General features: G+C 37.5%; 1 protein-coding gene across 1 annotated transcript; it reads left to right on the forward strand.

The window, feature by feature from the left end:
• The first annotated feature begins 15,708 nt into the window (after positions 1–15,708).
• LOC112675211 (ubiquitin-conjugating enzyme E2 C-like) lies at positions 15,709–16,251 on the forward strand. Its single transcript, XM_035696278.2, has one exon. The coding sequence runs from the start codon at positions 15,717–15,719 to the stop codon at positions 16,137–16,139; it is 423 nt and encodes a 140-aa protein (XP_035552171.1). The 5' UTR covers positions 15,709–15,716; the 3' UTR covers positions 16,140–16,251.
• Positions 16,252–16,451: the final 200 nt, after the last annotated feature.

The following is a 16,451-nucleotide window of genomic DNA, read 5'->3' on the forward strand; positions in this document are numbered from 1 at the left end:
AAAAAAAAATATGCAACAAAATAGGAGCCCAGAAATAAATCCACACAAGTGCATTTGACAGCGTTATAACAGCAATTAAATGAAGTAAAAAATGGTATTTTCAACATATGCTGCTAAACTATTGGGCATTCATATCCACCCCCCCAATTTCTGTTTAAATGAGCATTAGACATAGACCTTCTATCTTACACAAAATAGATAAATGTATGATGCAAAATTTAAAATTTCTAGAAAAAAATGTGACTTTGGGATTGATGATGATTTTTTAGATACAACATGAAAATCACAATATCTGGAAGAAAATCTGCTAAGTTGGACTTCATTAAAATTTAAAAATCTTGCTCTTTGAAAGATACATGAAAGAATGAAAACACAAGTCAGTGACTGAGAGAAAATATGTGGAAAATGCATATCTGATAAAGGACTTACATCTAAATTATACAAAGAATATTTAAAGTCAAAATAAGAAAACAAACATCCCAATTAAAAAATAAGCAAAAGATCTGATCTGAAAAGATCTGAAAAATAAGCAAGGAAAATATGAAGATGGCAAACAAACATATGGAAAAATGCTTGACATTATTTGTCATTATGGAACTGAAAATGAAAATAGCAATGAGATACTACTACACATCTATTAGAATATCTAAAATCCAAAAGAAAAAAAAAATAACAACACCAAATGCTGCCCAGGATGTGGAGCAATAGAAATTCTCATTCATTGCTAGTGGAAGTACAAAATAGTATAGTGACTTTGAAGACAATTTGGCAATTTCAAAAAGCTAAGCAGTCTTCCTATCCAATCTAGCAATTGCATTCTTTGTTATTTACCCAACTAAAGCTTATGTTATTTGAAAACTGACATTCATTCAAAAACCTGCATGGAAAATTCTATAACAATTCACTCATAATCTTCAAAAAATCTTGAAGCAACCAGGATCTCTTTCAGTATATAGTGGATAAACATACTATGGTACATCCGGACAATAGAATAATATTCAGTAATAAAAAGAAATGAGTTATGAGATCATGCAAAGATATGAATGGATGTTAAATGAATATAGCTAAATACAAAAAGCCAGTTTGAAAGGGTTATATAATAGGTGGCTTATTTTATGTGACATTCTGGAAAACAAAACCACAGAGAGTAGGATCAGTGGTTGCCAGCAGTTTTAGAAATAGGGAGCATAGAGTTTTTTTCTTTTCTTTTCTTTCTTTCTTTCTTTCTTTCTTTCTTTCTTTCTTTCTTTCTTTCTTTCTTTTAAATGGATATACTACTGTAATGGTGGATACATGCAAGTTTGCATTTGATTAACCCATATTATTGTATAGCACAAAGAGTGAACCTCAATGCATACAAAACAATAATAATAATAATTCACTTAAGCATAAAAGGATCCCAGGATGAAAAAAAAAAAAAAGGATCCCAGGATGAAATGCAGAATGTGACAATAAATACCATCTGATCATTTTTAAAGTATATGAAACATCTGTAAAACGCATAAAGAAAAAATACTTAGTATTAAGTTCTTACCAAAATGAACAGTTTGTAAAAATAAAGACAAAAAATGCACATAAGATCTATATTCTAGCTGATAAAGGTGTTTCTCACCAGACATGTGCATTAACAATTTTGAAACCTCTATAAACGCTTACTGGAACTGAACAGTTATGTAAATGGAGGATGGAAGGTCAAAACCAGTTTTCTTGCTGTGTGGAAGTTTAAAGATAAGAGAAACTAGAAGGTTAGAATGACCAAGGAGGTAAAGGATCAATGTTGGAGAGATCTGTATGAACTCATGTTTAGCTTAATATTGATACAGATGGCTACATATAGAAATATTTATAGTGTATAGACATGGGCTAGTATACACACAGATTTCCTTGTTCTGTCAGCTGAAAGATCTGTATGAACTCATGTTTAGCTTAATATTGATACAGATGGTTATGTATAGAAATATTTATAGTGTATATACATGAGCTAGGATACACACATAGACTTCCTTGCTCTGTCACCTAAAGCCAACAATACCAAAGTAGCAAGGATTATATCTAGTGCTCAGATTTTGATTTTTCCAATATAAAGAACCAAATTTCCTTGGAAAAATGGCCAACTGGACTGATTATAGGACTGAAACAGGAAACATATAAGATGATCCTGGGTCATCTTATCATGATAGAAACAACAAAACAACAAAAAATATCCATAATGATGGCTCAATGTCAAAGAGACACATGAACCAATGGAAAGAACCCCTATTAGCCATAAATTGAGCAGTTTGAATAACAAAATTAAATAGCATTGGATTACACCCAAAGTATGAAATATCCATGAATCAATATGGGGAAAACAAAGTAATTGAATGTATAAATAAATGGAAGAGAAGGAACAAATCTCCCACATAAAAGAATTTATTTTAAGGACGTGAAGCACAGCTCCCTACCCTATAAATGTGATCTTTGCATAGTGTCTTCCTTCAAAAAAGTAAAGTTTGGAAATGGAGTGGAAGGAAAATAATAACTACAGTGGAGAGATCTGACAAATTTGACCTCAGCCAGGTGATCAAGATTAATATTAACAGCAATATCATATTGATACTATGTATTCTTAATAGGATGTGATGAGAATGGCATTTTACTAATGTTTTCCTCCTAAAATTTCATAACCCCATTCTATCCATAAGAAAAATATCACACAAATCCCAGTGGAGGGGCATTCTACAAAATACCTGAGCACTACTCCTTAAAACTCTAGAAGTCTTTAAAAATGAGAGAAGTCAGTGACCTGGGTGGCTCAGATAAGTGACTGACTCTTGATTTCAGCTCAGGCCATGAGCTCAGGGTGGGATTGAGACCCATGAGGTGGGATTGTCCTGCTCCACATTCAGTGTGGAGCCTGCTTGAGATTCTCTCTCTTTGTGCCTCTGCCCCTCCCCCTTCTTACTCTATCTCTCAAAATAAATTAATTAATTAAAAAATAATTTTTAAAATGAGAGAAATCACAGCCAAGAAGTGTAAAGAGACATGGTAACTAAATGCCATGTGCTTTCCTAGATGGAATTCTGGAAAAGAAAAAGCATATTAGGTTAAAAAAAAATAAGGAAATCTCAATAAATTATTAACATTAGTTTGTGATACAGTATTAATATTAATTCACCAATTGTGACAACTATATCATATTACCATAGGGTGTTAATAGTAGAGGAAAAAAATATAGGAATGGGATATAGGAAAACTACTATGTTTACAATGTTTCTCTAAATTTAAGCTAAATGATTATTAAAAATATACTCTAGGAGACTTGGATAATGTGAACTGGACTTCTTTGGGATTCCCAACGCTTAATCCAGACAAAGACAAGTGCCAGTGGCTCTTGCAAAAGTGAGGCTCTGTGCTAGTCCCATCAGGTCCGGATAATTCCATGGTGGTGCTTATCAGGCATTATCATGCTGCAGGATGCAGAGAGGCATTCCATAGTAGAGAATTTCTGCAGTGTCAGGACAGGCAACGAGAAAGTTGTGAGCTCCATGAATAGCATAGAGAACAATATCCATGAGATGTGTGAGATAGCCCTGCACGACTCCAAACACTAGAATGTTGAGAAAGATAGTTTGAAATCTGCTCATCAATGAGCATGAAAAGGTAGAGGGCCAAAATGGAGAATATCTAGGTGTGACTGTTCCTGTGGCTCTATTTTGATGTCTAGGTGGGTGTGGATGTGTGAGCACAGAGATTCCCAAACATGAGGAAGAGTATACAATAGTGCTCAAGAAAGCAGTTCTGGAGTTAGACTTTATAGATTGGAAAACGAGCTTTACCATTTACCAAATGTGTGACCTGGTGAAAATAACTTCAAGTACCTTCGTTTCCTCATCCACAAAATGAACGTAGAAAATAAGATTTCATACCTCATAAGGTATTTTCAGGTTTATGAAAGACTAGTTCATATGTTATAAGCTAGTAAGAATGCCTGTACATAGTAAACACTCAAATCTTAGGTAAGATTTTTACTCCTGTGCATCTCTGCTTCATAGGTTTATCCAAGTTTTCCATCGAGTACCTCTCCATTGTTCGCAGTATCTATACTGGTGTCTCCCTCAAAATAGAAACTTCTATTCCTCTACCCATTTCTTGAGAAAAATATGAGACTGTGTGGAGAATTGAATGAGGTGTTCAGGGTAGTATTGGAAGTGTATGGTGTCCCTCCATCATTTTTGAGACAAGTCAAAAATCTTTCATGTTATTTGGGAAATTATTGTCTGGTCAATTGTTCTCAATTTGTAATAATGAGTTTTGGACCAAGATTATGCAAACTAGTAAAATAATTTCTCACTCCCTTTCTCTCTGTAATTGTTTTCTAAGGTTTTATTTTTCTTTAGCAAACTTTTACTTGATATAAATCTAGATGTTATAAACTAGATAATTTTAGCAGCTGGGGCATAGCTACTTTGGGGTTTTCCCATGCCATATAATGCATTTTATTCTAGGCCTAGAATCATTTGACCTAAAGGCTGACTATAAAGTTATATCTCAGGGCACATTAAATATTTCTATCACTGTTAAAAATGAATACAACTTGACTGTCAGTCAAATATTAACTCTTTGCCTAGAAGCCACATAATAACCAAATTAATAAGTAATCTTCCAGTTCTGAACTTATTGAGAGTCCAGTCAAAAGATAAGACAGATTGTAATGGAGTATAAATCATTACTAATAAGGGCTACTTTGGAGAATGTGGCTTAGGTAAAAGAATAACAATGAGCTTCCTAGTAACCCCAGAAAAAGACAACCTTCATGCCCTCAGTCACAGGTAGTGCAAGACAATGAGTTCTTCCCCAAAGCAGGCAGAGCTTTTGTCTCTAACATGGATGGTGGGTAGCTGATCAGAGTGTACTCCCTACAATCAGGTAGATCATAAAGAGAAAAGAGGCGGCACCCCATATGCCCACATCATTTCTCAAAGTCATCATATCAAGTCACTTCACTGCAAGAGTTGTTGCTCATGCCCATGGTCATATTCTAGACCCATCAACACCCAGAACTGCTCAACCACGGATACCTTAAATTTGAATACCTACCTCCTCAGATCACTAATTCCATATTTTCAGATGTCTCACTGCAGACATGTCAGCCACTTGGTCCCTCCATTTCCCCTGGGTTACCAGCCCATTGATCTCACTCACTTCCCTACCATATCTGTACCACTTGGCTACTCACCCCAAACACATGCTCCTGAAAAATTTCATATCCCTTGTAATTTTAGGGGATGAATTGGCAGGATAGCTGTGGTCAGATCATGAAAGGCCAAACATGACACAAGGCATGACACTGTACAGTGTGGGCATTTGAGAAACATTTGCAGGTTTTGGTGTTGGGGAGTGACTTGCTCTCACTCATGCCATTGAATGGTAGAAGTTCAAAATAAAGTGTGAAAAAGCAGAATGTTAAAAGCTTTGGAAGTGGATGGGGGGCAAGCACATACATTGAGACAGAGATGAATTAGGCCTGAAAGGAAGCAATGGCCAGGGCAGTGTTGAAAAGAAGATAGGCATGAGACACTGCAAGATCAAGGGACTTAGAAGAGGAATGAACTGAAGAGTAGGAGGCATCAAAGGTGGTCTAAGAAAGTACTCAGCATGTGTGAAATCACATGAATATATGTTGAATGTAATATAGTATCTGTAATGAATATTTTAATAAGACTAAATTAACAGAAAACTCTCTGGGGGATGCCTGGGTGACTCAGTGGTTGATTGTCTGCCTTTGGCTCAGGACGTGATCCCAGAGTTCCAGGATCAAGTCCTGCACCAGGCTCCTGCATGGAGACTGCTTCTCCCTCTGCCTATTTGTCTGCCTTATCTCTGTGTCTCTCATGAATAAATAAATAAAATCTTAAAAAAAAAGTCTCTGAAGATTATCGAGACTTCTTTGTCCACTATCAGAATTCTATACCGTTTATGTTGTAATAAAATGAAATTCATTTGACATATCTCTTCCTCTTCTCACCTTGGTATTTTCCTCATTGTTTCAATGTAAACAGTCATTTCATTCTCATGCACCACATACATTTAACTCATTTCTATTAAATGGACAAGAATTTGATGACATCACCTCCTAAGAAACTGCTCTGGATTATGCTCAGTTATAAAATTACTAATATATACTGACAACTTACAATGTACTTTGCTAGACATTATCTTATTTGTCAGAACAACTCTCTGAGATATCTATTCTTATATCCAATTTATGGATGTGTAAACTGAGAGTCTAAGGGGTAATTATGTTTGCTGAAATCCACATAGCTTATGGGCATGGGGTGGGATTCCAAATCAGGTTTTTTTTATTGTACTACCTGTATTGCTATAGATATTGGACTCTCTTCATCATGTGGTAGACTGTAAAATGAAGTATGCATTTGCCTCGCTCCCCCTTTACCATTGTTTTTATTGCTAATACCTGGATGCTATTGGGTAATTATTGCTTTAGAGAATTATTCCTGTTTTATGCAAAACAAATGAAACACAACAAAAAACAGGTAATAGTGTTTTATAAAACATGAAACTATGGCCCTGACTATAATTTAAATCTCATAAAGCCTGACTATATCTGAATCTTTTTAAAAATAAATATAATAGTTTAATCAAAGATGCAAGGTTGAAGGGTGCCTGGGTGGTTCAATCCATTAAGCCTCCAGCTCTTGATCTCATTCAGTCATGATTTCAGGGTCCTGGGATGGAGCCCCATGTGGAGCTTCCTGCTGAGCATAAAGTCTGCTTAAGGTTCTCTCTCTCCCTCTCCCTGTCCCCCAACCCCTTCCTCTAAAACAACACCCCCCCTAAAAAAAGATGCAAGGCTGAATCTTTCCTATGCTGCCTCACTCAACAGAGATTTAAGAAGAGCTGCTGTTAAAGGCCAAACTTCTTAATAATAATCCCAGGCCATTGTTCTGTTTTCTTTACTTACTCGTCTTCTTCTGAATTCATATTTTGTAATTATTCTGCTTTCCCTTACTAATGACTTCCAAATGTAGCTCATAGAATTCCTCATTGCCAATGGCCTCCATATTCACCAAAATATATATAAGTACATCTGAATTTTCAATCTGATCACCATGCAAAAGTAAAGCTTTTTCAGAATAGGAACTCACATTCTCTTTTGGATCACAATATGTAGTCTTTAACTTTTTCACTTCTTATTCACACCAAACACAGTATTTGCTCTCCTCTTACATGTTGTGATATTTTTCCAGGAGAACTTCCTCTTACAAGCAGAATTGACTCCCTTGTCATTGATTTCAACAATTATTACCTGGAATCCACCATCCCTTTGTCTGCTTTGTCAGTTCTTTAGCACCTGACATTAATATGTTCTATTTAATTTCCCATACTACTGAAAGGAGTTGGAAAATATTCTAGAACCACACTGACTGAGTCTCAAAAAACCAGATGACTCTCATAGCATAGGTATGTAGAAATGTACATAAAAATTATAGATGAAGTTTAATACAAAGAAATTGAAGTTCCCATAAAGAAAAATCCAATTCAAAGGGTACAAATCAGCTGAGACACTGACTTATAAGGTTTTGGATTCTAATGGAACTGAAGGCTTAGCTTTTAATGGCCCTATGGGTTTAACTGCTGGAATTGCTTAAAATGTGCACTTTTAATGGACAGTATGCCCAAGAGGGCTCATTTCCATGGCTGGAAGCTGAGAGTTATCAACCAGGAGCTCAGCTATGGTTGACCAAAGCACCTACATCTGGTATCTGGATTCCTAGAGGGAGCATTCGAAGAGCAAATGTTCCAAGAGGAAGCACAAGGACCAAGCAGTCTAATTAATGGTGAGACACAGAACTGGCAAGGCACTCCTTCCAATGTACTTTATCAATTAAAGCAGTCACAAGCTCAGCCCAGATTTAAGTGGGTAGAGAAATGCACATCAGCTCTAGCTGGGAAGAGTGGCCATCATTATGTCGTGGGCATCATACTCACAGGATTCTAAGCCAAGCCTTATATTCTGCAACTTGTATGATTTATTCTCTTGAACACTTTTCCTAATCTGCTTACTAGAGTTGTCCTAACAATGAGAGGTAATATTTGCAAAGTGCTGCTCATATAGTAGACATTCAAGAAATGATAACTTCTAAACACTGACAAGTCCTTTAACTACAAGAATTTATTGTATGGACTTTGTGGGGCTCAGAAACATCTGAGTATGGTAAACTCTAAATTAGCATTTGAATGAAAGCATGAATAAGTTAAATCCCCAGTGCAGTAATCTTGTCTTACTTGTCTTTGCAGCATTCCAACAAAAATCTTCCTTCTATTATAGATTCTGTAAATATTTCCTTAATTGGATTGTTGAATTGAAAACTGGTTTTCTTTGTGCATTCAGCACTCACATTGACCAAAATACATGGAATTAAATGAACTAAATTTGAAAGATTTGCATATTTAGAGACGTTTTCTACTATGCATTAGTAGGCGACTTCTATGCATTAGTGCTGGGAGTAGAAAAATTTGGTTGAAGAAAAGGCAGAAAGATGAGCTTATTGATACATGATTTACAGCTGGTATCACTAAAAAAAGCGGTAGATTAAGATGTGTCTGAGGTTATCAAACAAAGGAATGATATAGTCCACTTAGAAATAAGGAAACCTTTTGTTCTAGCTCTTTTCATAAACACTGCACCACCAGGTTCTAAACTTTGTAGGGATTGCCTCTGAGGTCAGGTTAAGAATATTGGCAGTATAAGTGAAATGCAATAAATATTTCTGACAGTTTTCTTTTCGGATATCATTTTGATTCAGCAATAAAATTGCTGTAAAGGTGGCTCTCAATTTCATAGCATATAGGAGTGGGTTTTGTGCATTTAATCACTGTGGATAATTTTTAAAATTATGTATTCTCGGTAGCATTGTTGATGTATAATGTGTCAGAGGTTTCAATGACTCTGTGCTTTGTTCTGAAGATAGTATTATTTAAAAAAAGAAATACTGTGTAAGAGAAGATTCTTACCTTTGCCACACCGGAGTTACATAATATTTTATAATCTCTTACAATGTAACAAATTTCATTTAGTTATTCCTAGTGCAAGTAATAATGCATTGATAAATCTATTAATTGCTTGTTTATTTCACTTCAGTTGTCAAAATAATAAATAGTAACTTTTAGTCCAGGAAAATTTCCAAGATTGGATATTGTAAAATTTGGCAGCTTTTCACAAAGATCTAATCCTCAGTAGAGGCTACGTGCATGCATAAAGGTTAATTAAAACAATTTTTTCTATTTTATAACAATTGGAATAAAGGCGTCCAATTAAACAAAAAATAATCTGCATAATTATAAATCATATCTACTTATTCTATTGACTCATGTGTCTTTCTGTCAACATTATTCAAGTACTAGATATTGTAGATCATTACACAAATTCACCTAAATATTATGTTCATCTTTATGGTAGAGCTTAGCAGAAAAAATCATGTTACTTGAATAATATGTGGTGAGGATCAAGACAGATGCATTACAAGAAATTTACTCTTGAAATCATATCCACCATGCATTTCTTAAGCAAGGAGAAAGTTCTGCAAGCATATCTAGGAAATTCTGACCATTGGCTTCAGTGGTCATATGAGAAATGAACAAGAGGGAGAAGGAAGAAGAAAGATTTCTTTTGTATTTAGTGATAGTATATTCTTGAAGCTATTGAAAATACTCTTCATATATTGCTTTTATCATTTGAAGGACTAAGTGAAATTTACAAAGCACAGTCTTCTAATAGTTAAAAACGTACAACTGTGTAATACCTCCCTAGTTTCCACCGAGAATTGAGAGACTGGAGTGTGTTTAGTAAAATAGGAATTATCTGGATTTGGGCAACAAAGTTGTAGCTGTGCCTTTTCAACTTGTGCAATTTCTATCCACATATGAGATGAGTGAGTGTTAATAATGTATAACAGAGACAGAGGCAGCTAGACTGTGGATTGCAAAGAGCTTACATTACATCCCATGTTACAGGGCCTTTCAGATTTCAGGTTTATCACGCGACAGCATTCACTTTGTACCATGTGGTAAGACAAGAAAGTCAGCAAGTCAGTGTGCTGACATTGCAGCAAAACATAATTTTAATTAGTTCACACAGAGGACACATTGAGGAAAAAGTGACATTTCATTGAGGAATATACTATTAAACACAACCTTCCTTGACCTGCCATTTATCAGGGTAAGAGCTGAAAACCATATGACTGGTTAAGACTTTCTCATTGTCCTTTAACCCAGGGGCATATGGCTCGTTTGCAGAAACATTTATTTTGGAAGATTTTCAGTTCTTTGACATCTAAGTCCTAAGAGTCTTCATATCACCATCTTAGAGAAGAAAACACTGATCTTTAATGAAATTAAAGGTAAATCATGCATATTTTGAAAAAAAAGTTGGTAGTCATTGGAAATAAAAGTAGATGCAACTTAATAATAGGTCATACAAAAAAATGTTTAGTTTCTGTCTTAAGTTGTTATTTCAGGTAAGTAATTTGAATCCCTTTAATGTCCTCTGTCTAAAACTTAATAATACATTATTATTCTGAACTTGCTTAAAGGCTCTCTTGCAATTTATTTAGAACTTCTGTTCTACTTAGGCTTTAAGAGATTCACTCAGCTAGAAGCACTCTTGAGTACCTCCTCCCCTCATCTCCCATACTAAGTCCATCAAAAAATCTATTTCTACGATGTTCATTATTACTTGCTTCCCTCAGATATTGGTCAATTTGTTGATATGGATGCTTATTATGGCCTCAACACCCCAGCTTCACTCTTCCATTCTTTAAACCTTGTCCCTCATGCTTCCTGGAGTTGAATATTTTAAAGGCAAACATGAAAAAATATATGTTAACTAAGAAATATATAATGACTCTCCATTTTTTTTTAGGAATTGGACTTGAGGTACAAACTTTTTTAAGGGTGCCATTTTATTTTGAAATGTATTTTCCATCAATGTGCAACAAATTACCACACACATAGTCACTTAAAACAATACTAGCATTTGTGTAGATCAGAAGTGTGACATGTCATGGCAGGCTTATCTGTATAGAACACCACAAAGATGAAAGCTAAGTGTCAGGGAGGTAGGTGGTCATTATTTGGGAGCTCTAGAGAAAAGGAAATATACCTCCCAATTCATTCTTATTTTTAACAAAAACAAAAAACTCCTTGCAGTCATAGGACTGAAATTCCAATTTCCTGGCTACCACCTGGGGCCATACCCTACTTCTATAGGCTGTTTGCATCCTTTGAAACAGGAGATTTCTAGGGGCACCTGAGTGGCTCAGCAGTTGAACATCTGCCTTTGACCCAGGTCATGATCTCGGGGTCCTGGGATCAAGTCCCGCATGGGCTCCCCACAGGAAGCCTGCTTCTCCCTCTGCCTATGTCTCTGCCTCTCTCTGTGTCTCTCATGAATAAATAAATAAAATCTTAAAAAAAAAAAAAAAAGAAAGAAACAACCAAAACAGGAGATTTCCAGGGGCAAGTCAAGTTCTTCTCCTGTTTTGTATTTCTTATTCCATTTCTGATATTTAGAACTGCTTAACACTCTCAAGTGATTAGTTCAGGACTACCTGGATAATCTCCTGATTTGAAACTCAACTGATTGGTACCTTAATTACATCTGCAAAATCCCCTCAAAGCAGCAATACTTGGAATAGCACTTGTTTGAAATAGTAGAAAGAAGGTGCATGTACACCAGGAGTCAGTAATCTTAGGAGCCACCTTAGAATTCTACCTCCCACACTGTCCTTCCATAAACTGGCCCCAATCTACATTTGAAAATTCACTCTCAGTGGTGCCTGAGTGGCTCAGTCAGTTAGGCATCCCACTCTTCATTTCAGTTGGGGTCATGATCTGAGGATCATGAGATCGAGCCTCACATCGGGCTCTATGCTTAGCAGAGGAGCCTGCTTGAGATTCTTTCCCTCCCCCTCCTGCTGACCCTCTGCCTACATGCATGCACTCTCTCTCTCTCTCTCTCTCTCAAATAAATAAATGAAAAATTTTTAAAAAGAAAAAAAAAAGAAAATTCACCATCAGTTATTCACATCCCTAGGTCACTAGATCTCAAAGCATGTTCCCTGAACCTAAAGCATTGGCATAATCAGGGACTTGTTAGAAATTCAATTCTGAAGCTTACTTCAGACCTACTGCATCGGACAGTCTGGAATGGAGACCAAAGCCATGAGGTGATTTTGTTTTAAAGATTTTATTTATTTATTTATTTATTTATTTATTTATTTATTTATTTATTCATTCATTCATTCATTCATTCATGAGAGACACAGAGAGAGAGAGGTGGAGACACAGGCAGAGGTAGAAGTAGGCTCCCTGTAGGGAGCCCGATGTGGGACTCGATCCGAGGACCCCAGGATCATGACCTGAGCCAAAGGCAGATGCTCAACCACTGAGCCACCCAGGTGCCCCCATAAAGTAATTTTGAGACACCTTAACTTTAAGAATCACTTCCCTAGATCAGACTTGTGAGCCTTAGATGTATTAGCCTAACATGCATTAGAATTACCACAGAATTGTTAAACACAGATTCCTCTGTCCCACCACCAAAACTGATTCAGCAGGACTGGGAAGGGGTCTGAGTATTTGGACTTCTGATGAGTTCTCTGGATGTGCTCCTGGTCCATGCCCCACACTCTGAATGGGACCATATTGGAAACTCAGAGAACTCTCAGTAAAAGCAACAACTTTCCCATGTCTTTGACATTATTCATTCCATTTTGTTCAATCTTGGATACTGTTTCATATCTTTGCACCCCGGATCCTACTTAGTCTTTATCACTCGTATCAAAAACCATCTTCCCCAGAAAAATAGGTGGACCCCTCCCATCCCTCTATTTCCCCAGGATTGTGTGTACACATCAGTAATAACACTCATGGTGTTGTAATTATTTAAATCTCACTCTTTTCCGATGCATTTTCTATCTCTGCTTTCCTAAGCTTGAACGCACTTAGCCTTCAAAATATTTGTTGAATTAATATATGTATGAATTAGTGCATGTCAGGCAAAAGAAAATTAATCTTATATGTATTCATGAAAAACATTTTTCTTGTATGTTGTTTATATTATCACAATATTTGAAAAATTAAATGTATAACAATACACCAGGGTTTGTGCAGCTTCATTAATAATAAACATAGCCAAATTTGTGGATGACTGAATGCTTGACTGGTTAGATAACCTAAAAACTGTCATTAGTAATCTTATGGCATGTGGCAACAAGGGCTCGAAATGCTATTGTAATTCTATTAAAATAAGAGACGCTAATGTTTGAATAACTAAAGTAGAAGAGAGATTATGTTGAAGGGCAACTTCTTAAGAATCATTACAAGTTAATTTACAAAGAGAACTACTGGAAAACTCTTCAATATCCCCCCCCCTTCTAATTTCCATAAAATAAACTGGTATTTGAGTGGAAGGTGAATAGGGTCTGCAGCTCACATTCATGCAAATTCAAGTCAATTCATGACTTAGTTTAAAATGGCCTGCTGGCTCACAAGTGGTAACATTACCTTGAATTTTATAATTTCATTATGTGCAATGTCATTATGGTTTTCAAATCAAGCATTAGAATAGGCACAGGTTGCTGATAATATTATATACCTGGGCCTTCTAAGAACTAACAATGAAAATATTCCGTACTACTTTTAGACTTTTTTTTTTAAGATTTTCCATTTATTTACCATAAGAGACACACACAGAGAGAGGCAGAGAAATAGGTAGAGGGAGAAGCAGGCCCCCTGCAGGGATCCTGATGTGGGACTGATCCCAAGACCCCAGGATCACGACCTGAGCCAAAGGCAGATGCTCAACCACGGAGCCACCCAGGTGCCCCCTTTTGGTCTTATTTTAATGCAAACTTACATTCATAATGAAATTAAGATTCATACTTTGTGGTAGATCTGTCATTCCTCAACCTTTAACAAGAGATCAAATACATATGGTCAAAACTGCTAGAAACATCTAAAAGCAGAGGCGTGGGTATTGGTAAATGTATACTCTTTCATCCACCCATTGATCCATTACACAATTTTGAGCAACTGCCTTCTGCTAGGTAGTGGGCACATAACAATGATTAACACATGGTGTTTGGAAGATTCCAGTCTGTGTAAAAGTTAATCAGTTAGTCATGGCAGCGTAGCAAACCAGGGTAGAACTTAGAGGCTTAAAAATAGCAGCCGTTTATTATTTCTTATGTGCCCTCAGGTCAGCTGGGTGGTCCTTCGTTTCCACCGTGTTTTTCCGTGCTACTAAAGTTGGCTGCACATCACATGGCTGGTCCTAGGCCCCATGTGTGATGTGTGGGATGGGACTCCCTGCCCACAATGGGAGAACCCAAGAACCGAACATTCGGTGCAGTCAAGCTACCACATCAATAAATGAGCCTGAGATAGGTAGTAGTGGAGGGCGGGGGACTGGGTGGTTTTCCAGGCAAAGCTCCCTACATGTTGTAAGGTAAGATGGCACACGTTGAGTGTTTGATCATGTGACATGGCCAAAATGTAGAAAGTTATGCTGCAGGGTGTAGAGTGGGAATGGCAGAGGGAGAAAGGCTGTAAAGTTCCTTTAGGAGAGTTTGGGGAGGGGGGGTGCTGTCTACCCTGCAGCAGGCAATGGGGAGTGATTGAAGAGCTGTGTGCTCTACAGAGCTATCTAGGGCAGCTCTAGGACTTGAAGTGTTGAATCGAGATGCATGGACGTGTCCAGGGCAATTTAAATATTCTGACAGGAGATGATAAGCTCCGGAATGTAGCCAACGGCCTTGTGGAAGAGCAGTGGGAATGCTGGGGATACATTTAGAAACTCCTCGTGGATCTTACAGCAGTTTCAAAGTCTTTATAGGGCTGGGAATCAGATGGATTGGGCTGAGTACTGAGCAAGAAGTAGAAATATTAAAGTGGAAACCACAGGCCTTCCATTTTGAAGCAAACAAGAATTTGGCAGGATAGCTGAGTGCCTTGACCGTTTCGCTAGCTTCTGCAAACTTATTTTTCTATATCTGCCCCACATGTGTGTCTGGGACATGTCTTGTCCTGGACAGCCTGAAAACATGCCTGAGTCCCCTTGCCTTGGCCTCCTTCCTCCCTCTCGGCCAGCATTCCCTCCTCGCACCCCCATCTAGAGTTAGTCTTTCTCCTGGGATGCACTTTTCAAATGCAGACCAGCAAGCCCAGAGCCCACGCCCAACCACACCCCTTACTGAGCTCTCATACTCTAGGCTCCTATACACCTGCCCTGATTATTTTAAGAACAAGTTTGAAATAACTGGCAACCCCTGGGCCACAGAGCTCTCTGAAAGCATCGAACCAACTAATCCTAAACCTGCTGATTCTGCCTCATTTTTGTTCCCTTGTGTGGAAACCACTACAAAGGCTTGCCCTTAGTCCCCCTGCCCCCATTCCTCTGACACCACACATGCATGACCAACCCAGGTGCTATGCTGTGTGGCCCCCGGCCTCTTAGGTTAGTGTGTTCCCCTCCTTTGGAGGGACTGTGACTAGTAAACTGACTTCTGAATGGCAATAATCTCCTGGTATCTTGACCTCAGTATACCTCAAATATTCTAATAATCTGCTATATTTTAAAACACCTGAATAAAATACAAACTTGAGGAAAGATTGTTCTCTTGCTTTTACTTTTAAAGTTTCAGCAGGAGCTGATGACCCTCCTGATGTCTGGTGACAAAGGAATTTCTGCCTTCCCTGAATCAGACAACCTTTTCAAATGGGTGGGGACCATCCACGGAGCAGCTGACACAGTATATGAAGACCTGAGGTATAAGCTCTCCCTGGAGTTCCCCAGTGGCTACCCTTACAGCACACCCACAGTGAAGTTCCTCACACCCTACTACCACCCCAGTGTGGACACCCAGGGTAACATCTGCCTGGACATCCTGAAGGACAAATGGTCTGCCCTGTATGATGTCAGGACCATTCTGCTGTCCATCCAGAGCCTGCTAGGAGAACCCAACATTGATAGTCTTTTTAACACACATGCTGCCGAGCTCTGGAAAAACCCCACAGCCTTTAAGAATTATCTGCCAGAAACCTACTCAAAGCAGGTCTCCAGCCAAGATCCCTGACCCTCCAGCCTACTCTCCTTGTGTTGTCTTTTTATTTTCTCCCTACATGGTCTGTCCTTCTCTTCATTTCTGTCTAGGACTCTGTATCTGAAGCTGTGGTGTCATTTTTGTTTTGTTTCTGTTTTTTTAAATTAAGTCTCTGTTTGAGCCCTTGTGATGAATATATTAAATAATACATTAGGTTTGTTTTTTTTTTTAATACATTAGGTTTGTTCATACATTAGGTAGCATGAGTTCATGAAAAATCTTTTTTTTTTTTTTTTCAGTTCATGAAAAATCTTAAACGGAAAGGGAAAAGTTTGAAAGAGAGAA

Source organism: Canis lupus, chromosome 10, assembly GCF_003254725.2.
Source record: "Canis lupus dingo isolate Sandy chromosome 10, ASM325472v2, whole genome shotgun sequence".
NCBI classification, from domain to species: domain Eukaryota; kingdom Metazoa; phylum Chordata; class Mammalia; order Carnivora; family Canidae; genus Canis; species Canis lupus.

Bases quoted from the DNA above. Each gene is read 5' to 3' on its own strand.
- LOC112675211 (XM_035696278.2), top strand. From the start codon at position 15,717: ATGACCCTCCTGATGTCTGGTGACAAAGGAATTTCTGCCTTCCCTGAA.